This window comes from Mytilus galloprovincialis, chromosome 3 (assembly GCF_965363235.1).
Source record: "Mytilus galloprovincialis chromosome 3, xbMytGall1.hap1.1, whole genome shotgun sequence".
In the NCBI taxonomy this organism is placed as follows: Eukaryota; Metazoa; Mollusca; class Bivalvia; order Mytilida; family Mytilidae; genus Mytilus; species Mytilus galloprovincialis.
The window spans coordinates 84,514,090-84,536,545 of record NC_134840.1 but is presented as its reverse complement, the minus strand read 5'-3'; the positions used below and the strand labels follow the sequence as shown (position 1 = coordinate 84,536,545).

The 22,456-nt window shown below is 33.2% G+C and overlaps 2 protein-coding genes and 2 long non-coding RNA genes across 4 annotated transcripts in view; 2 read left to right on the top strand and 2 right to left on the bottom strand.

The window, feature by feature from the left end:
• The window catches only part of LOC143066838 (uncharacterized), a 265,369-nt gene that overhangs the window by 203,125 nt on the left and 39,788 nt on the right, over positions 1 to 22,456 (bottom strand). The gene's annotated exons all lie outside the window — the stretch shown is intronic.
• Positions 817 to 5,063, bottom strand: LOC143069199 (uncharacterized). The gene is made up of 2 exons (XR_012976346.1): positions 4,539 to 5,063; positions 817 to 1,017 (listed from the first exon to the last, which is right to left on the bottom strand). It is a non-coding gene; the product is annotated as an uncharacterized LOC143069199 (long non-coding RNA).
• LOC143069198 (uncharacterized) lies at positions 12,629 to 21,129 on the top strand. The gene is made up of 2 exons (XR_012976345.1): positions 12,629 to 15,862; positions 20,603 to 21,129. It is a non-coding gene; the product is annotated as an uncharacterized LOC143069198 (long non-coding RNA).
• On the top strand, positions 18,111 to 20,596 carry LOC143069196 (integrase/recombinase xerD homolog; the record flags this gene model as incomplete). Its single annotated transcript, XM_076243710.1, has 1 exon — positions 18,111 to 20,596. A coding segment is annotated over one exon (999 nt), but the record flags the coding sequence as incomplete, so codon positions are not given.

The window sequence follows — 22,456 nt, the reverse complement described above, 5'->3', positions numbered from 1 at the left end:
GGGGTATATATCTCCCAATTGAAACGATATTCCCGTGCTTGCATTTCCTATCATGATTTTCTTGATAGAGGGTTACTGCTCACAAGGAAGCTATTAAACCAAGAGTTCCAAATGGTGAAGTTGAAATCACCCCTTCGTAAATTTTACGGACGCCATCACGAGTTGGTTGACCGTTATGGAATAACCCTTTCATGAATGTGACCTACCGAATTAGACTATTTACCGGATTTGTAATCACATAAGCAACACAACGGGTGCCACATGTGGAGCAGGATCTGCTTACCCTTCCGGAGCACCTGAGATCACCCCTAGTTTTTGGCGGGGTTCGTGTTGTTTATTCTTTAGTTTTCTATGTTGTGTCATGTGTACTATTGTTTTTCTGTTTGTCTTTTTCATTTTTAGCCATGGCGTTGTCAGTTTGTTTTAGATTTATGAGTTTGACTGTCCCTTTGGTATCTTTCGTCCCTCTTGTTGTTTAGATAAATACTTACGACATCAGAAATTATTTTTCATACAAAATTAGTTTAACCGCCGATACATCATTTTCAATCCATCATACTTTGCATTGGCAAAAGCCAAATTGTCCGGTATGGAACCAGTCTCAGATTAACAAAGGGAAGTAATTTGTTTAAAAAGTTTGTAATAACAGAATCATATCGGACCAAACATTTTGCCTTATTTTGCATTAGAAATGCACAGAAGACTAAGTTGATGATATACATGCATTGGTTTAAGAATGGGATAAACATTACTTTTAACGAGTGACTCACTTTAAATATTGGTTTTATCGTGCAAAAAACCAAAAAAAGAAGACAATTTTCATTCCAAATGTAATTAAGATTAATTGTATCGATGTATACCACCAGGACCAGTGCATCTATCCATTTTCAATGATTTTAATCTGAGGAATCTGCTCTAATTTCTGCATGATGACATTTTCAACCTTTCAAGCAACTGTGAAGTGCTGCAATATATTTTTAAGCAGCACATAAACAGTTATTAGAGAGGTACTTTCAGCTGAAACGAGAAAATATATTAGTTTTGAAAAAACACTTTATACACTAAATAAAACATTTCAGTATCTCTTTTTATAAATTTTTTTTAGTGTTATAATATTTTTTTTGAATTTTACATTTGTTAGAGATACATGAAGTACCGATACCTTATCCCGGCCTCGTGTTTCTTGTTTGTACACCTGATTTCTCTCACAGTCTATTAAAAAATAAACAGGGACTAAATTTAAAGTCAGTCCGGAGATTTAAAAAAAAAATGTGTTCCAGGGTTCACGTTCCCCTTTTCTTGCCCACTCTTCATGTTCTTTGTATGTACTTCATGTCCAGGTAAATGAAATGTGAGGTGAATATCAACTAAGGTGTGATCAAGTATAAAAAATCAAATGACACTCTCTCTAAAAGAACAGATATTATGAAACCATATAACATTTTAGTTCCAGGAAAATATCTTAAGAAGGTGGAAATAAAATTATGTTATGTTTGTTCCAAAGAACCTATTACCATTCAAAGACTTGTTCCAGGGGGAACAAGTATTATGGGAACAACAATCATGTTCACACCACTATGAGAATAAAAAGTTTTCTGGCTTTTGGCTTCAGTTGGAAAAGTTTTAAGATCTGTCATACACTAGATGTGTAAAAGTTAAATGCATTTTGTGTTTCAGAAAGATAATTTCTACAGATGGATTCAGCCATATATATTATTAGATAAAGAACTTGTGTTATGATGAATCTTGAAAAATAAGTGATGAAAACTGCATTAATATGACCTCAATTGGAGATATAACCCAGAGCCCAGAGGTGGATTTAAGGGGAGCAGGGTGTTATTTCTGAATAATTGGTGGAAAATAAAGGGAACACAGACGGATCAACCCATTTTAAAAAGGGGTTCCTAACCCGGGACAAAAAGGGGGGATTATATAGGGAACACAAAATCTTACCGCTTTTGAATCCGCCACTGTGGAATCACTGAAGAATGACTAGAGAGGGCCCCTACTTTATGAAAATTTCTAGATCCAACCGGGTCTGTGATAAATTTAAATCTAAATAAGCTATTGTTATTTATTACATTAAGTAGGTCAACAGCTCATCTAGCTAATAAATATATTGTTGTGCCTTTTATGTATATGGCTCGTTGTAGATTAACATCTAAGAAATAGTTAAATTCATGTTTATGATTTGTGTCATTATTGTTTCATTATTGTAACAATTATAAAAATCATTGTAATAACGTATTTAAGCACGTGAGATTCATTGCTATAAAAAAAAAACAGCTTACGCCCGACGTCTTGTGTGGAAGTTTTATGCAATAATCATAAATAGTTTCTGAGGAAGTTTTAAGCAATAACCATTTATTGTTTTTGAGACACGGCGGGACATGTGAACCCCCCCCCCTTCCCACCCTGTTTTATTTTACAAATATCACTAAAATAAAATTTTGAATCAAACCAAAAAGTATACAGATCTTTAAATTAGTATAACAAAGAAGTGTGTACAGTTTCAAGCAATAATCATAAATTGTTTTTGAGCTACGGCGCGACATGTAAAAAAAACCCTCCCCTTTTTAACAAAATACTCAATAACTCAAAAATAAAATTTTGAGTCATCACCAAAAATTATACAGATCTTTAGATTAATATAACAAAGAAGTGTGTAAAGTTTTAAGCAATAATCATAAATCGTTTTTGAGATACGGCGCGACATGTAAAAAAAACCCTCCCCCTTTTAACAAAATACTCAAAAACTCAAAAAGGAAATTTTGAATCATCACCAAAAAATATACAGATATTAAGATTAATATAACTAAGAAGTGTGTAAAGTTTTAAGCAATAATCAAGAAACGTTTTTGAGATACGGTGCGACATGTGAAAAAAAGCACATCCCTGTTTTAGTTACAAAGTGCCGTAACTCAAAAAGTTTAAATCTTATTTTTACCAAAAAGTATACAGATCATTTGACCATCATAAGAAACAACTATATGAAGTTTCATGAAATTTGGATAAGTCGTTCTCAAGTTACGGTGCGACATGTTTACGCCGGACAGACGGACAGACGGACGAACAGACGGACGGACACCAGACATTTGTATACCATAATACGTCCCGTCAAAAATTTGACGGGCGTATAAAAAAACCTTTTAACGAGGCGTATATCGGTTTATTAAATATATCTTTTTAAACTAAGAAAGTTGGTTTTACTTAATTTAAACAAAACATTAAGGTATCTTACACTTTATCTATTTCATAAATAAAAAGCAATATATATATAATTATATATCGTTACAGTTTATGTATAGAGGGGAAATGCATACTTAAACCCCGTGCCTACTTTGGTGTTTGTACACCTGATTTCTCTAATATGACCTCAATTGGAGATATAACCCAGAGCCCAGAGGTAGATTTAAGGGGGTGCAGGGAACTATTTCTGAAAAATTGGTTGAATATAAAGAGAACACAGGCGGATCAAGCCATTTTAAAAAGGGGTTCCTAACCCAGGACAAAAAAGGGGGGATTATATAGGGAACACACAATCGTACCGCTTTTGAATCCGCCACTGTGGAATCACTGAATAATGACTAGAGAGGGCCCCTACTTTATGAAAATTTCTAGATCCGCCAGGGTCTGTGATAAATTTAAATCTAAATAAGCTATTGTTATTTATTACGTTAAGTAGGTCAACAGCTCATCTAGCTAATAAATATATTGTTTTGCCTTTTTATGTATATGGCTCTGATCTGGTTGTAGATTAACATCTAAGAAATAGTTAAATTCATGTTTATGAGTTGTGTCATTATTGTTTCATTATTGTAACTATAAAAATCATTGTAATAACGTATTTAATCACGTGAGATTCATTGCTATAAAAAAAAAACTTTTAACGAGGCGTATATCGGTTTATTAAATATATCTTTTTAAACTAAGAAAGTTGGTTTTACTTAATTTAAACAAAACATTAAGGTGTCTTACACTTTATCTATTTCATAAATAAAAAGCAATACATATATAAAAATATATCGTTACAGTTTATGTATAGAGGGAAATGCATACTTAAACCCCGTGCCTACTTTGGTGTTTGTACACCTGATTTCTCTAATATGACCTCAATTGGAGATATAACCCAGAGCCCAGAGGTAGATTTAAGGGGGCGCAGGGTTCTATTTCTGAAAAGTGGTTAAATATTAAGAGAACACAGGCGGATCAAACCATTTTTAAAAGGGTTCCCAACCCAGGACAAAAAAGGGGGGGATTATATAGGGAACACAAAATCTTACCGCTTTTGAATCCGCCACTGTGGAATCATTGAAAGTTGACTAGAGAGGGCCCCTACTTTATGAAAATTTCTAGATCCACCAGGGTCTGTGATAAATTTAAATGTAAATAAGCTATTGTTATTTATTACGTTAAGTAGGTCAAGAGCTCATCTAGCCAAAAATAACAACTAAATGCATTTAATACCTATCTATTATATCTATTATACTGACAATAAACAAATAATACAAATAAAATCCTATTTGGAATTTCCATACCTTGATAAACTCGTAATATAGTGTAAATCTCAAAATATATAACTTTCATTTTCTACAGACTGTACATGATATCAAATGTCCTTCACATAACATGTGACGTATTTAATCACGTGAGATTCATTGCTAGAAAAGAAAACCCTTTTAACGAGGCGTATATATCGGTTTATTAAATATATCTTTTTAACTAAGAAAGTTGGCTTTATATAATTTAACCAAAAATTAAGGTATTTTACACTTTATCTATTTCATAAATAAAAAGCAATATATATATCAGTTTAAATGAGAAATATATGATTAAAGACCGTGCACTCTTAAGTTATATGTTTGAAGCAAGCGCATAGGTCATCATATATACGTCTTGAAATTTCGAAGTGTCGGCATTTCACGAAAATAAACGCAATTGAGCTAATTTTTGGTGCATGTGGAAGATAATGTAAAAGCCTTTAAAAATAATACCGTAATTCAATGAACAAATAAGTTTTTCATAGAGAAATATATCGCTACAGTTTAAGTATGCAGGGAAATGCATAGTTAAACCCCGTGCCTACTTTGGTGGTCATTTTTACGCACGAAATGCTGACTTTTACGCCAATAATTGATATATATATATATATATATATATATATATATATATATATATATATATATATATATATATATATTTCATCTAAATATCAACCCAACAATTTTAGATCTGTAAATTTGCCTTAGCAATTTTTTTGTTCTTCCCTCGCCCGGATTCGATTTCATGCTACTGAAATATCGTGACACCAAATCGCCTGCATTATATCCGACGCTAGACCACACGACCACCTAGGCTTCACTATGATAAAGCTTTCGGTGGCCGGGTGTTACCTTTCCTCGTCAGTTTTAATCTAGCATCGTAATACAGTACATGATATATAAGGCATGAAGATGGTATTGTTACAGATCAGCTGAGTTATCTAATTATGTAAAGGATCCTACAAATTAATGCAATATACAGTCACAGAAATAATTTATATATATATATATATATATATATATATATATAGATTACTAAAAAATCCAACATTTCCGGTATGAATAGTTTTAATTCACTAGTACTTTCATATTTAAATAACAATCTTCAGGTGAAACTATACATGATTAACGTAACTATGTAACGGTAGGTATGTAACGTCATAGTTGTCGTTGAGTATATAAAGGGAGATAAATCGTATTACACTTAGTCTATATATAGAAGTATGGAGCGTCATTATTACACAATAGAAAATGCATAGTTTGCATTCAATCGTGATTTAAATTTTGAAATAAAATATATATATATGTGTTGTGTACAAGTTGTAATGTTGTACAAATTGTACAAATTATAATTTGTACAGATTTTTTGTACAGGTTATCAGTGATTTATGAACAACTTCTCACAAATGGATGATGCAAGCACAAAGTCTTGTGTTTCGCATATTTCTGTCATAATTTACAACTACATGATACAGTCTTATACTAAGCATTGTTACAAAAAACATTGTAAGAACACAAAAAGACTTTTTATGGATACGATTTGAGTATACGGAGAAAAACAGTTATAATTTAAACCATTCAGGTGTTTTTATTTCCAGTTTGAAGGCAAGGAGAAAAGCACTAAATGTTAGGCTGAGGTATATGAATTTGAATATAAAACATTAAACTAGTAAATTTTAGAACATAAACCTTTATCACCCGATGCAAGAAGTTATGTGTCAAAAAAAACTTATAACTTGTACAAATTCCCGGTACAAATTATAATTTGAACAAACTTACATGTTGTACACAACATATATGTGTAAACAAGTTTAAATTGAAAAACAACGTTATTTCAATACGTGTGCATGCAACAAAATTCGTTGTAGAAGGGGTCTAAATACAGCACAAACAACATTTTCCAAAAGACCAAAAGAGTGAAAAAATATATTTCAACAAAACGCATTTTACAAGCAGGTCGAACAACTGATGTTCTTAAATCCTGCTGACTGCCATTGCCGATTGACAAATAAATTGATCACAAGGTGTAACAAAATGGATCTCTATATAAATTTAATACCAAGTAGAAAAACATAAACTTGTGGCAAAGATGGTAAACCACGACAGGAGGTGCTAAATTTTTTACACCATATCCGGATTTCCACAATTATTGTCTCTTCAGTGATGTTAGGGATCAAAAAGTATTTGGAAAGCCATTTAATTTACCTCAATTTAGGATGGACTCTTGAATTTTAAAGAGTCAAAATAGGATGAATGGATTATATAAACCGGATGGAAAATATAATACAAGCCCAAACAAAATAAATATAAACAAGTCTAAATCGAAAAACAACGTTCAAACCTATGATTGCGTTGGATAAAAACCGCAATTTTAATACGTGTTCATGTAACAAAATTAGTTGTAGAAGGGGTCTAAATACAACATTTTCCAAAAGACCAAAAGAGTGAAAAAATATGTTTTAACAAAACGCATTTGACTAGCAGGTCGAACAACTGATGTTCTTCAACCCTGCTGACTGCCATTGACGATTGACAAATAAATTGATCACAAGATGTAACAAAATTGATCTTAATATTAATCTTATACTAAACAAAACACAATAAACATGCGGCAAAGATCTTAAACCACAAACATGAGGTGCCATTTTTTTTTACACCAGATCCGGAATTCGACAATAAATGTCTCTTCAGTGATGGTAGGAATCGAAACGGTATTTGGAAGGCCATATAATTTACCTCAATTAAGGAAAGACTCTTGAATTATAGGATGAACGGATCATATAAACCGGAGGAGCAATATGATACAAGCCCAAACGAAAAAATAGAAACAAGTCTAAATTGAAAACAACGTTCAAACCTATGATTGCGTTGAAGAAAAACCGCAATTTTTATACGTCTGCATGTAAAACAAATTTCGTTGTAGAAGGGTCTAAATACAGCACAAACAACATTTTCAAAAAGACCAAAACAGTGAAAAAGTATATTTTAACAAAACGCTTTTGACTAACAGGTCAAACAACCGATGTTCTTAAATCCTGCTAACTGCCATTGGCGATTGTCAAATTAATTGATCACAAGATGTAACAATATATATATATATACATATATCCTGGTATTGTTTAAATTGTTGACACTGACGAAGGCCATTTGTTGAGCAGTAATATTTGTCAACACGATTTAATAACAACATTTTCGTATAATAACATCTTATATCAGTACCGTTGTGCAAATTTTTAGACTGATATAATTTTTTGTCCTTATCTGCATAGTATCGTCTATTCTAGACGATCCGGTCCATAGTAAAGGAGTAGGTTCAGTAAGACACATTTTTGGCCCAAAATATAGCAGTTTTAGAAAATTGTGAATATGTAATCGTTAAGATATTTATTGAAAAGTAGAATGCTTCTGCTACATAAATATGGGCTGTTTTTGACAATACAATGCACATATATCGAGTACTAGCATCATTAAGTCGTGCTAAGTTACTGAAATCTTCACAATTTGATCATTTTAGTTAAATTTTAGACGGTTTCCGTCTGAAATGAAAGTGGCCGCATTCGTGTTCATCCATAATATTGAAATGTAAGTTGTATTTTATGATAATACATAATATATAAAAAGGTTGAGGGTGAACACGGATGCGGCCATATTCATTTTTGACATCTTTGCTGGTTGGTCCTTTTTATAGACTTCTATATATATATTATTCAGTCATTTTATATATCTATATATATATATATGTAGGACTCTAAAGTGTGTTGGGGACGCTCAAGTACGATGGTCACGCTAAAGTGCGATGGTCTGCGCTAAAGTGCGATGCTTGCATACGCTAAAGTGCGATGGTCCGCGAAAGTATAGACGTAAGAAACGTAGTTGGATTATGACGGTAACAGTCATTTATACAAACTGAATGAACATGCTGGAAGATATTATTCATTTTACAACTTACGACCAAGCAGTCGGAAAGCAAGTGTCCCCGGTTGATGACTTAATTAATTCAAACCAAACAGTGCTATGTCGGCTGAAGCATATGTGTGGTTTTTTTCGGTTGAGGGAAGGAAGACTTGTATCTGCAGTTATTTTATAGATACAAAATACAAAATAGTATACGCATACATATCTTGTATCCTGCTTTTATTGAAAGCGAACGGATACATTTAAATAATGTTTACGTTAATTGCAGTTTTATAAATTACTTTGCGGTTAAAACATTGTGGATTTTATGGAAAAATAAAACTGTAAAACAAAGGTACATGTTTTCATGTGTACATTATTAGATTGTCCGCTAAATCACTAGTTTGTACATTGTAAGAAAATACAACATGTAAGTGTACTCGCTACAAAAATGAAAAAAACTCGGATAATATCTCCTTTCTCTCGCATTTGAATACAAATAAATGTTACTCATTCCGAAAATGAACAAATTTTGTATTTGTAATTTACAATAATGATTCTAAGGAGAGGTGTTCACATAATTGATAGACTGTGTGAACAGTAAGCTACACCAATGATTCAATTATTTGATACGTACCTATCAAAATTTGCTTTTTTGGTGTGTTCACACATAAAAATTTGAAAATGATAATGTTTAAATTAAGGTCTTCAGAAATGTATTCTTCATAACTGAACAACCACAAAAAACATGCAAATTCTTTGGAACAGTAGTAAAAAAAATTCAGAAATAAACTTTTTTATTATTGAATCAGTGTTTATATTGAACAGATTGAAAATATATTATTGATGTAGAATAAATACTGTATCGCATGTAGTTTATGTGAGTTTATACATGTATTTCAATCAACAAAGAAGCTATTGTTTTGGTCAGGTAAATTAATCAATGAGTGATAGATTTCTCCTAGAAGAAATTTAAAGGTCCCATTGAATAAACTACACAGAGAACAAGAGCTATTGTATTGATTCAATAGGACAGGCAAACTTGCAAAAGTTTAAATACCTTGGTCAAGAGCAGACAAATATGTGGTAAACTTTCATTTTAGGTCGCAATAATAGACAATGATAACAGTCCACTGACGATAAGAGATGAAAATAGCTCACTTAGGAGTTTAGGCTATGTTGGCTAAAAATGTATCCCTTTTGAGAAACTTCTTTTTGTGATGGCAATTCAACATATATTAATAATATGCCTCTAGATTAATCACTGTAGTTGAAACTAATAGGAAAATTAGATTTTATCATTTATAAATTTTGTCTTCAATAAAAATAAATAAGTAGGTATAATAAGCTATTTCCAGATATTTTCCATTGTCAAAAATTATGACTTACACCCTCCTCATTGACGAAATGCAAACAACATGTATAGTGCTTGGGAAAACTTTATTTTTTCGAGAACAAGGTCACCCTAAATTCATTCCTTGTGTTAAAAAAAATTGAAACGTACATCCCAATGATCAGGTGTTTTTAAAATTATATAAACAGGCCATTGCTGACAATCATATATCTACATTTTTATCTAATTTATAACTTTATTATATACAATATAAATGCAACACGTTATATAAATGTCATGTGTTCGAAATTTGAAGTGACTTTCAGAATTTACCTTCATCTGGATCGCTCAAACCAATATTTTTGAAAGCAAAGGATGTATAAGAACAGAAACAATCGAAGAGCTATGTGACCAGAAATAACCTAATAAAATAGTTTAATCCATTGAAGGCCAATCTTGCATTAGTTTCTTTATAATTTCAAAATTTATAGAGAGCAACAATTATAATGAATATAAATTATGGGAACGGGGAACGAGTTTTAAAACCAACGTGGTGAAGACACGAAGGGTGTTACGGGTTTCGAGTTGATAGAGTACGACATGGATTTTAGATGGGAAAAAAATAAAATGAACGTCTATACTTAGATGTTATAATACAAGAAGTATAAGAGAACTTGCTATAATCAACTTCGCAGAAAGTAAAGGCTAAGACATTTTCTTCATGTTATACATACATTTTGAAGGTATATTAATAGTACGATGACCGAATAAGGAAAAGTCGCTTATCTAAAGAGTTTCATTGTCTTTCGGACTATACGGTTACATATTCACAGTATATGTGGTTCAAAGATTAAACTTAAAATTTTGACTTGTCGTCAAAAAATCGTACAGTGCAATTTTTGTAAAACCGACTTTAACGTACGTTAGTTTACTTAAATGACAAATCGACTTTGAAAAGTTTTGAGGTCCACATTGTAACAGAACATCCGTGTTATGATTTCTGTTATTATAGACATTGTTGTTACACCTTATTTTTACCATTTCAAATAAAATTTAGCAAAATTAATCTGTTATTAAAGAGATTTGGTAAAAATTTAACACTACGAATTTGTGCATTAAATAGAGTACGTTTCAATTCAATTTCATTATTTGTTTTTACGCAAAATGTGAAATAATAGAATTTATGATTCAGCATAAATTCGGTTATTAGTGTAAGCAATGTGTGTCATTGACCGTGCTACTTTTTGTCTAATGTGGGTTATCACTTATCCGATTGATCACGCGCAGTATGACTGCGAATGCAATCTTTTCAATAGCTACATTCAACAATAGCAGACGTATATTTATTTTGAGGATTTTAAAAAACAGGATTTTGATTGTTTAGGTTTTTACTACTTCTTTTTCAACTCGGGACTCAGGTTGTATATTTAATATTAGTTTCCCGTATTAATAACGGGATGTTTTATTTAAATATGAATGTTTAAAAGCAAATTAAATTTCAATTAATTGATTATTTTACATGTTTTTATATTTTGTCTTATCCGGAGGTAGCGATCGGCGTCTTGTATTAGATTCTTTATGTTAATTAAGTAGATAAAATTGAGAATGGAAATGGGGAATGTGTCAAAGAGACAACAACCCGACCAAATAAAAAACAACAGCAGAGGGTCACTAACAGGTCTTCAATGTAGCGAGAAATTCCCGCACCCGGAGGCGTCCTTCAGCTGGCCCCTAAACAAATATATACTAGTCCAGTGATAATGAACGCCATACTAATTTCCAAATTGTACACAAGAAACTAAAATTAAAATAATACAAGACTAACAAAGGCCAGAGGCTCCTGACTTGTGACAGGCGCAAAAATGCGGCGGGGTTAAACATGTTTGTGAGATCTCAACCCTCCCCCTATACCTCTAACCAATGTAGTAAAGTAAACGCATAACAATACGCACATTAAAATTCAGTTCAAGAGAAATCCGAGTCTGATGTCAGAAGATGTAACCAAAGAAAATAAACAAAATGACAATAATACATAAATAACAACAGACTACTAGCAGTTAACTGACATGCCAGCTCCAGACTTCAATTAAACTGACTGAAAGATTATGATTTCGTCATATGAACATCAGGCACAATCCTTCCCGTTAGGGGTTTAGTATCATACCATCATAACATATATGAGAAGAACATAACCCGTGTCATGCCAACAACTGTTTTTAGAATAAATGTCTTTAGTTCCGATGCAAAGACCTTATCAGTGACTCAATATTAACGCCAAAATATGCAATCTTTAATGACTTGACAACAGTATCGTAATTATATCCCTTCTTAATAAGTCTATTCAAAGGTTTTGTAAGTTTCTGAGGTGAATACTGACACCTTTGTGCTTTATAAAGAATATTTCCATAAAAAATTGGATGTGAAATACCTGAACGTATTAGAAGTCTGCATGTTGAGCTATATTTACGAATGATGTCTTTATACCGATGATAAAATTTAGTAAATGTTTTGACTAGTTTGTGATATCGAAAACCCTGGTGTAATAATTTTTCAGTAATACATAAATTTCTCTCGTTAAAATCTAAAACATTGTTACATACACGAGCGAATCGTACAAGTTGAGATATATAAACACCGTAAGATGGTGACAAGGGAACGTCACCATCTAAAAACGGATAATTAACGATAGGAAATGAAAAATCATCCCTTTTATCATAAATTTTAGTATTCAGCTTTCCATTAGTGATATAGATATCAAGATCGAGAAAAGGGCAGTGGTCATTGTTAGTATTAGCTTTATTTAAAGTAAGTTCAACAGGATAAATTTCATTAATATACATACTGAAGTCGTCATTATTGAGAGCCAAAATATCATCCAAATATCTAAAAGTATTATTAAATTTGTTTATCAGATGTTGTTTCGATGGGTCTTTGCTTATTTTTGTCATAAATTGTAACTCATAACAATACAAAAACAGGTCCGCAATAAGTGGTGCACAGTTAGTCCCCATTGGAATTCCGATAATCTGACGATATACGGAATCCCCAAAGCGAACAAAAATGTTATCTAGTAAAAATTCAAGGGCATATATAGTATCAAAGCATGTCCAGTTAACATAGTTTTTTTGTTTATTGCTACTAAAAAATGACCTAAAAGAGTTTGAACATATGTATTCACATTCTGATTTTTTGAATGCCCATTTAATTAGGTGTGTGAATTTTTTCTTAATGAGAATGTGAGGCAATGTGGTATACAGGGTAGAAAAATCAAAACTTTGAACAGATTCAAAATCACCAATATAAGCATGCAATTTATCAAGTACTTCCAACGAGTTCTTGACACTCCAAAAGTAATTTATTCCACTATTTTCGAAGGCCTTATTTGAACAATTTATTATCAGGTTTTTAATTGTACCAAGTGTGCTGGTAAGAAGAATAGACAATTTAGTAGTTGAACAATGGCTTGAAGACGAAATAAATCTATATTTGTAAGGGGTTTTGTGTAGCTTCGGAAGCCAATACATAGTTGGGACTTTCATTGTATTTGGCTCTGCTTGTAAAGCGGTGCCTAAAAGTTTATGTTTATTACAGATTTCGTTTTCTGAAAATGGAGTCAGTTGAAATGTTGGTGAATTGGTGATTTCCTTTTTCAGAACCTCAATGTAAAATTTACGTCAAACAATAATAATATTATTAGCAGCTTTATCTGCCGGGACAAAAACAAATTCCTTGGCTAGTTCTTTTAGTTTATGTTTGATACGAGAAATAGGTTTATTGTGGTTATTGTTTATAGTAAAATGTTCTTTAAAATGTTGAATACGTATATCAACTATCTTCATTACTGAATTAAAAAATGAGTCCAAAGATTTTTTGTCAGCTTTTTCCCGTTTTATCCATTTCATACAGTAAATATGGAGTGAGTCGTGGATGATATTACGACACTCATTCCAATTAATAATTGACGGGGGACGATATTTAGGTCCTTTACTGAGGAATGATTTTAACTCTCGGTCTTGAACAATGTTAAGATCTCCTGTTATAACATGGGAAATGGGTCCATAAATATATTCGGAATTACTGCAATTACATGAAGTAGGTGTATTTTCACTGATATTAACATCTCTACACAATTGACTATAATTAAACACAAATTTCCGGGTAGATTTCTTGTAAATATAACAAATAAGAGGTAGCTCAGTATTGTCAAAATATCCAGGAATTTGTTCTTTAACAGAATGGTCGTTAAATATACCGGCAATATTTACAAAATCAAAGCCTTTATTGACATACTTAATTTTAATAAAATGTTTTTTATGATCTTCAGGGCGATCAATTTTGGGAAATAATTTAGAATAACAATATGCCATAATAATTTGAACAATTTCATACTTAGGACTGCTATATGAAATTGTGTTGCAATCCTCCAAAATTTTATTTAACTTATTAACCGGTAACGAACAGAGTTTTGTTAACAGATAATGTCTGCCGTTGTTTTTTGAAATAGAAATTAGGTCCGAAATATTGGTATGATTGGCCCGAAATTTTCTTTGATTGCGATTTGTTCTACGACCGTGAGAACGTTTTTTACGAACAGTTTTAGAAACTATATCCAAAATGTTAACGGAATTGGTTCTAGATATATTACCAATTCCCATGATATTATCATTTAGACCGAGAGGGTAAACTGTCTGTAATTTTTTAATCCAATTTAATTCAATTATTTTCCGTGATCGTACAAACTTTGAATGCGATTCACCAGGCTGCTTATTTACTACTTCTAAAGGTTGAACTGCTAAATATTTAAAAGGATGGTTGTGCTTCTTAAGGTGTTGGTAAATGATACTTTTGAATTTATTGGGTCTTTTAAAACGATACAGATGTTCTTGAGTGCGTTTAGATAAATATCGTCCAGTTTCTCCTACGTACTGAATACCACACGCCGGTTTGTTTCATGTGAGTAAATAAATAATACTGTTTGTTTTTCAAGTTATATCAGTTTCAAAATTTAAAGAAAATGTGCGACCATTAAACGTGGACCTTACCGTATTGTTGGTGGAAAGACGGGGACATGTAAGTCATTTTTTGGCATGACACTTATCGATAGAAGGGTAACCACGTTTTTTATTGTTAAAAATGTTAGCGATGGTAGTATTTTTAGATAACCGATTTTGAAGATTGAGACGTGTGGATACCCTTTGAACAAGTTTAGTATTAAGTAATTTTCCATTTCTAAGCTTCATAATTGTTTTGTTAGTGAATTATATAATAAAGGAGCAAAGATATCTTTATTTAATTTATTATTTTTATTTATTTCATTACCTTTGACTCCGATCTGCAAACAAATTCACTCCGGCGGTCACAGCTTATTTTTTATGTTATTAATTTATTTATGTATCTACTTAATATTTAATTGTTCTTCGTGTTTATATCTGAGTTTATATCATCACTTAATTACTTAATATTATGAAGCATAGTTAAAGATTGTATTTTGATATACCGATGGTAATCTGTGACAGTGTCTGTCTTTATTACGAGCTTTAATACATTCAGACTCCATTATATGAAGTTACTATTATCATAAAAGTTGTGATTTGTCAAATGTATAATATTCTGGTAATTAATATGTGTATGCTGGCGTTATTACCTCGTGTGATCTATTTTTAGTGGCTTATCATTTGGTACATTTAATCAGCCTCCTGGCACGTGTAACATAGATAAGGTTGTTTTTGTTTTCGTATGCTGACCGACATTTGCGTAAAGTAACCCAAATATTTGATTTACGACATTGAAAGGTTAATGTACTTGGTTATAGGCGTCAATGAACTTTTTGAGGTCGCTTTGTAATAAAAACTTTATTTATAGTATTATAAAAGTAATGTGGTTTGTTTGTTCAATTATATTCTTATAGTTTTAGTTAAGATGAACACTAGAGGTCAAAAGAAGAAGCGTAAATCCACAACCAAAACATCATCATTAGAAGCTGCTACACAAGAAGACACACCGCCTCCAATGGTGACTACAGTGCAAGATACAGATGATAATATCCCTTCTACCTCAGGAGCAGTAATGCACCCAGTTGTCACAAATCGACAAGGTAATGACGGTAATTTAATGTTCATGCAAACACCGTCCTTCTCGCCAAGCCTTGACGATGATATTACCTTACATGTTAATCAGAATTTACGACAAAAAATTCATAAGGGCGAGTATGTCGATTTGGCTCTTTTATTGCATAACTCAGTTATTGATCATGACAAACAAAATGTCACTTTTGAGCAAGGACAACTAGTTATAAATCCAGTTTCGCCCCAAACAAAGATTACAAACATCGAAACTTGGTCCGATGCCTTTCTAATTTTTATGAGTATATATTGTTCTGTGCATCCTCATAAATTCCAAGAACTTGTAAAGTACATGTCTTCTGTCCGAAAAGGTGCTAAACGTCATGGGGGTATCGGTTGGAAATACTATGATGAACAGTACCGTTTGAAAAAAGCTCGAGAACCAAGTGGGTCGTGGGGTAAATTGGATTCGGAATACTGGATGTGGTATATGCAGTCCACATCGGTTCAACTCGAAGGCCAAGCCCCAAATCAAGCCTCAAATAGTCGTGCTTTATACACAAACCGAACAGCTACTACATCAAGATGTTACAGTTTTAATTTCGACGGTGTGTGTAACAAGCCTAATTGTATTTACAACCATTCTTGCTTGCGTTGTGGGGTGCATCATCCAATTATAAGTTGTTATAAGCAAAACCAGTTTCAAGGCCAAGTGTCAAATCAAACTAGGACTGAACCTAGATTCAATGGTCCAAGATTTACTAGACCAAGGTCTAATTTTCGTTCCCCACGACCAAATTACCAAAGACAAAATGGACGCTTTATGGGAGCTAGGCAGAACACCTATTAAAGTTGCTTGTTTAGAAAAATACTTAAGATATTACCCTGACTCAAAAACTTCTTTATTATTATTGGATGGTTTCAGGAATGGTTTTAGTCTTTAATATTCCGGTCCTCGTATTCCTTTTATTTCAAGAAATCTCAAATCAGCTGAAATGCTTAAGACAGAAACGCAGTCGAAATTAAATAAAGAAATTACTTTAGGTAGAATGTGTGGTCCTTTTAGAAATAGGCCTATATCAACCTTGCGCACTTCACCAATTGGATTGGTTAATAAATCTGATGGGAGTTTTCGGGGTATAATGCACTTGTCTTTTCCAAGCGGTTGTAGTGTCAATGACTTTGTGGATCCCAATGAAACATCTGTTAAATAGGGGACTTGGGGTCCAGGACATAAAGTCCGCTTTTCGTCTTTTGCCTATTTCTCCAGGTGATTTCGATTTACTTGGAATATATTTTGGTGGTAACTTTTATGTGGACAAATCCCTCCCATTTGGTTGCTCTATTGCTTGCGCCTTGTTTGAAAAATTCTCTACATTCTTGCATTGGTTGGTTGTTTCATCTGCTGGTAAGCATTCAGTCAAGCATTATTTAGATGATTTCATATTCGGCGGTTCTGCAAATTCGGAAGACTGCTTGGTTCTAATGAACACATTTACTGAGCTTTGTAATGAGTTGGGCGTGCCTATAGCTGAGGACAAGACAACACATCCTACAACAAGATTAACTTTTCTTGGCTTAGAAATAGACACAGTTGACATGGTCGTTCGTATTCCAGTGGCCAAGCTTATTAAATTACGTTCTCAACTTCATCCAATGACAATAAAGCGAAAGATTAAATTTAAGGATCTTGAGTCGCTAGTTGGGTTATTAGCTTTTTGTTCACGTGCGGTTCCATCCTCTAGAGCGTTTTTGCGGAGATTTTATGATGTTATTGCATCATTTAAGGTCAAAAAACCATTTTTCTCAATTAGAATAACCTCTGAAATTCGAGAGGACGTCTTGGTATGGTTGGAATTCTTAAAATCTTTCAATGGAGATTCTTATATTATTGGTCTAACTTGATAATGACATTTTGCAACTATATACTGACAGCGCAGGCAACGCTGAACTTGGTTGTGGATCTTACTTTAACGGGAAATGGGCACAGTTCAAATGGCCAGATTCATGGGTCGGATTACACATTTTGCAAGACATAACATTTTTGGAACTCATTCCTATACTTTTAGCACTTTGTATATGGGCTCCTCTTTTGAAAAACAGTAAGATTTTGTTTCGAACAGACAACATCGCGTTGGTTGATATACTAAACAAGAGAACATCGAAATCAAAACGGGTAATGTCAATAATTCGACCATTCGTGTTGCGTTCCATGAATTACAACCTTCAGTTTAAGGCAAAACATATTGTAGGTGCCAAAAATAACATAGCTGACGCTCTCTCTCGTTTTCAGTTAGAAAAGTTCAAAGGGTTAGCACCATTGGCGGAGGATACACCAGAAATAATCCCTCAGGAGTTCATAGACCTGATCTCCAAGGTGAAATTGACCGACTTATTGTATCAGCAGTTGCACCGAATACGTCGAAGGTTTATCAACAAGCGTTACGGTCATTTAAAGAATTTAGGACCTTGTTCCAATTTGAAGATCTTTGGCCTATTCCATTACACGACATAACTAACTATATTGCCTATATGTCATTCACTGGAACTGCGGCCTCAACTGTTAAATCATATATCTCTGGGTTGAGTTTTTTCAGTAAGATTAACAACTATACAGATTGCTTTAATACTTTTGTTGTCAGAAAGCTCCTCGAGGGAATGAAGCGTTCTCAAAATCGACCAAAGGACGTAAGGTTACCCATAACACTTGATTTATTGTTAAAAATTAATAACGTTCTACCTGCTGTTTGTCATAACGATTATGAAACTAAACCCTTCCAAGCTTCGTTTTCCTTGGCCTTTTTTGGTTTCCTACGTGTTGGCGAACTAACCGCTGATCATAAACACGCCTCAACCCAATCCCATGCAATTGAATATAACGACATTAAAATAAATCTATCTAGTATTGAAATCCGCTTACGTTCATCTAAGACTGACCAGTGCTGTACTGGAACTACAATTGTTATTGATGTTAGGCCAGGTGATGTTTGTGCCGTTTTCGCTTTACGTAATTACTTAAAAGTAAGACCAAATGTTGCTGGTCAATTGTTTTGTCATTTTGATGGAACTCCTGTCACTAGATACCAATTTTCCGGAGTCCTTAAAAAGTCACTGAATGTTTTGGGTTTAAGTCAAGGAAAGTATAGTTCTCATTCATTCAGGATAGGTGCTGCCACAAGCGCTGCCATGAACGGATTATCTGATTCTGAAATTCAGGCTATGGGTAGGTGGAAGTCTGATGCATTTCGTTCATATATTCGAATACAACAATGTCTATAACTGTTAGATTTATTTTTAATTTTGTTTAATGAACTTGCAATCACTTTAGTGGGACTAACCGCTATTTAAGAATTGCAGGTTCACCAATTACAATTTGGATTGTTGGTTCCTCCTTAGTGAAAAATGCATTTGTTCAAGCTAGAAGAAGACCAGGTGGCATTAATCTTGGCCTAGATCACATTGGTGTTCGGCTGAGGTGGTTAGGTAAAAGCGGAATGCGGCTTAAGGATCTACTAAATAGGATCAAGCTGATGCTTAGATACGAAGAACCCCCAAACTATCTAGTTATACACATTGGGGGAAATGACTTAGGAGAAATTAAGACAGGAGTGTTACGTAATAGACTAAAACATTATGTAAATAACATTACAGAACTTTTACTAAATACAACATTGGTATGGTCACAAATTTTGCCAAGACTCACTTGGCGTTATTCCGCTAATATTGATGCAATGGATAGATCCAGGCAGCGAATAAACAGCTCTCTAGCAAGTTATATCATTCGCCACGGGGGACATTACATACGATACCCAGATATATCTCCTAATTCTACATTTATATGTCAAGATGGTGTACATCTGACTGATATTGGTAATTACATTTTTATAAATACAATTCAAGGCGCTTTAGAGGCTTTCCTTGTCTACTCACCACACACTTTTCCCGAATGTAAATCATGAACTTTTAAGATATTCATTTGAATTCAGTTTTTATTAGATATGTATAGCTCTTTTATATCTTATATAATTATTGTATTTGGCCCACAGCTTTTACGTAGCTCTATCCGCTTGGAATGGCGGTTGACCCGTCAGTCATTTATGACTGCCTTGGTCAATTTGGCACATTTCGCTGCGTTTACTTTAGATATGCGTCATTTTGTCGCATATTTCAATTAGCATCCAAAACATTTGATATTGGGGGTCTCTGTATCCCAGGACCCACCACACAAAAAATAATGAATCTCTGTATCCTAGGATTAATTTTATTTTATTTTATTGGATGCTTCATTTATTGTAAATATTTAGTTATCTATCTAGTTAGTTATCTAGTTATCTTTTGTAGTCTGCCAATATGAAAGGTGACTACGTTCATTTAATTATCTATCTGTTTGCTATATATATATATCTTAACTGTTTATCTAGTTTTATGTGTTTATAATTTTGTAGTTTGTAATAAAGCTGTGGCCAAATACTGCCAAAACTGTGTTTCTGATATTTGCGCATCAATAATAATAGAATTTATGATTCAGCATAAATTCGGTTATTAGTGTAAGCAATGTGTGTCATTGACCGTGCTACTTTTTGTCTAATGTGGGTTATCACTTATCCGATTGATCACGCGCAGTATGACTGCGAATGCAATCTTTTCAATAGCTACATTCAACAATAGCAGACGTATATTTATTTTGAGGATTTTAAAAACCCACCCACCCACCGCTATATGTTTATAATATATTTGGACAATTTTTGCTGTGTGTTGATGTATTTTTTCAGAATGTTCCTGTTACAATACATGGTTCGGGACGTCTACTAAGCAGTCAACTGTATATGGAGCGTATCAGTTTGGTATCCAGTGTACTTATCTCAAGTCCGTATTTTGCTGGTTGAAGTTTACCATCTTAACTTTATGTGTGTGTTCTGTTTCAAGACTAAGTATTTTAGAGACATTTCGCTGCGTTTACTTTAGATATGCGTCATTTTGTCGCATATTTCAATTAGCATCCAAAACATTTGGTATTTGGGGTCTCTGTATCCCAGGACCCACCACACAAAAAATAATGAATCTCTGTATCCCAGGATTAATTTTATTTTATTTTATTGGATGCTTCATTTATTGTAAATATTTAGTTATCTATCTAGTTAGTTATCTAGTTATCTTTTGTAGTCTGTCAATATGAAAGGTGACTACGTTCATTTAATTATCTATCTGTTTGCTATATATATATCTTAACTGTTTATCTAGTTTTATGTGTTTATAATTTTGTAGTTTGTAATAAAGCTGTGGCCAAATACTGCCAAAACTGTGTTTCTGATATTTGCGCATCAATAATAATCAACATTTATATGATATTTCATTCCTTTATTTATTAATAATATCAAATTCATTTATCTAAGAAGCATTTTTTTGGCAATTCAAGCCAGACACAAGTCTTAACGCACATATGAAGCTATTCGAAGCTACAGGCAGACCGAAATCCTTTCATGACCGGGACATGAGAAAACTTTCCCGTTGTGTAAAAAATCATCGCCGTAAATCTTTATCTGAAATTACTAATATTTTTAATGAGAGCATTGATCGACCTTTCTCTAAACGAACTGTTGAACATAAATTACATTCTGATGGGTTCCACAAGTGGTCAGTAAAGAACGAAAATCGTATCCGTGAAGTCAATAAGAAAAAACGAGTGGTATATGGCAGGGGGAAATTACATAAAACTGTTAAAGCACACTGGAGTAATGTTATCTTCAGCGATGAGAACAAGGTAGTCATTGGGCAAGTTTCTCGTGTCAGTGTCTGGAGAAAGGTCGGAAAAGAGTGGCTGACGGATTGTATTTGCCCTCCATCTCAGCGCAAGCATAGTTTAATGATCTGGGGATGCATTACTTACCATGGTGTCGGAACTATTACTGTTGTTGAAGGGAAGATGCCTTAAAATACATTAATTTTATTGACAATAACTTGTGGCCAGTGGTTGTTCGTCATTTTCCAGATAATAACTACCTTTTTCAAGATGATAATGCCCCCGTCCATCGAGCCAGATCTGTTCAAGATTTTCGTAGGGAAACGGGTCTAAAAAGCATGAACTGGCCAGCTCAGAGTCCCGACCTCAATATTATTGAGAATTGTTGGTGGGTATTAAAAAGGGAACTGCAAAAACGAACTCAGAACATAAATAATACCAAAGACCTGGAACGTGAAATTCGTGACATATGGAACAAATTAACTGTTACTTACGTGAAATAGTTGCATAACAGCATTCCTAGGAGGATTTTACGAGTAATGAGGAACAAAGGAAACATTACAAAGTAATTAGGTAGGATTTTTCAATTTTGTTACTTGTTCAATAGTTCCATGTTTTTTTCATGTACAGATTTACATTGAATGGCGGACCTTTTTGTTTTTACGAATACTTATGGCGGACAACTGTATATGATATAGCCATATAGTATGTTCGACGATTAAATCTAAAAAGTGTTGTGTCCGGTCACCGTACTATAAGACAAAATTGAAAGAACTAGCTAAAACGGAGAAGAACAAGAATGTGTTCATAGTACACGCACTATCATTTTACATGTTCACTGGACCGTGAAATTGGGGTCAATACTTTAATTTGACATTAAAATTAG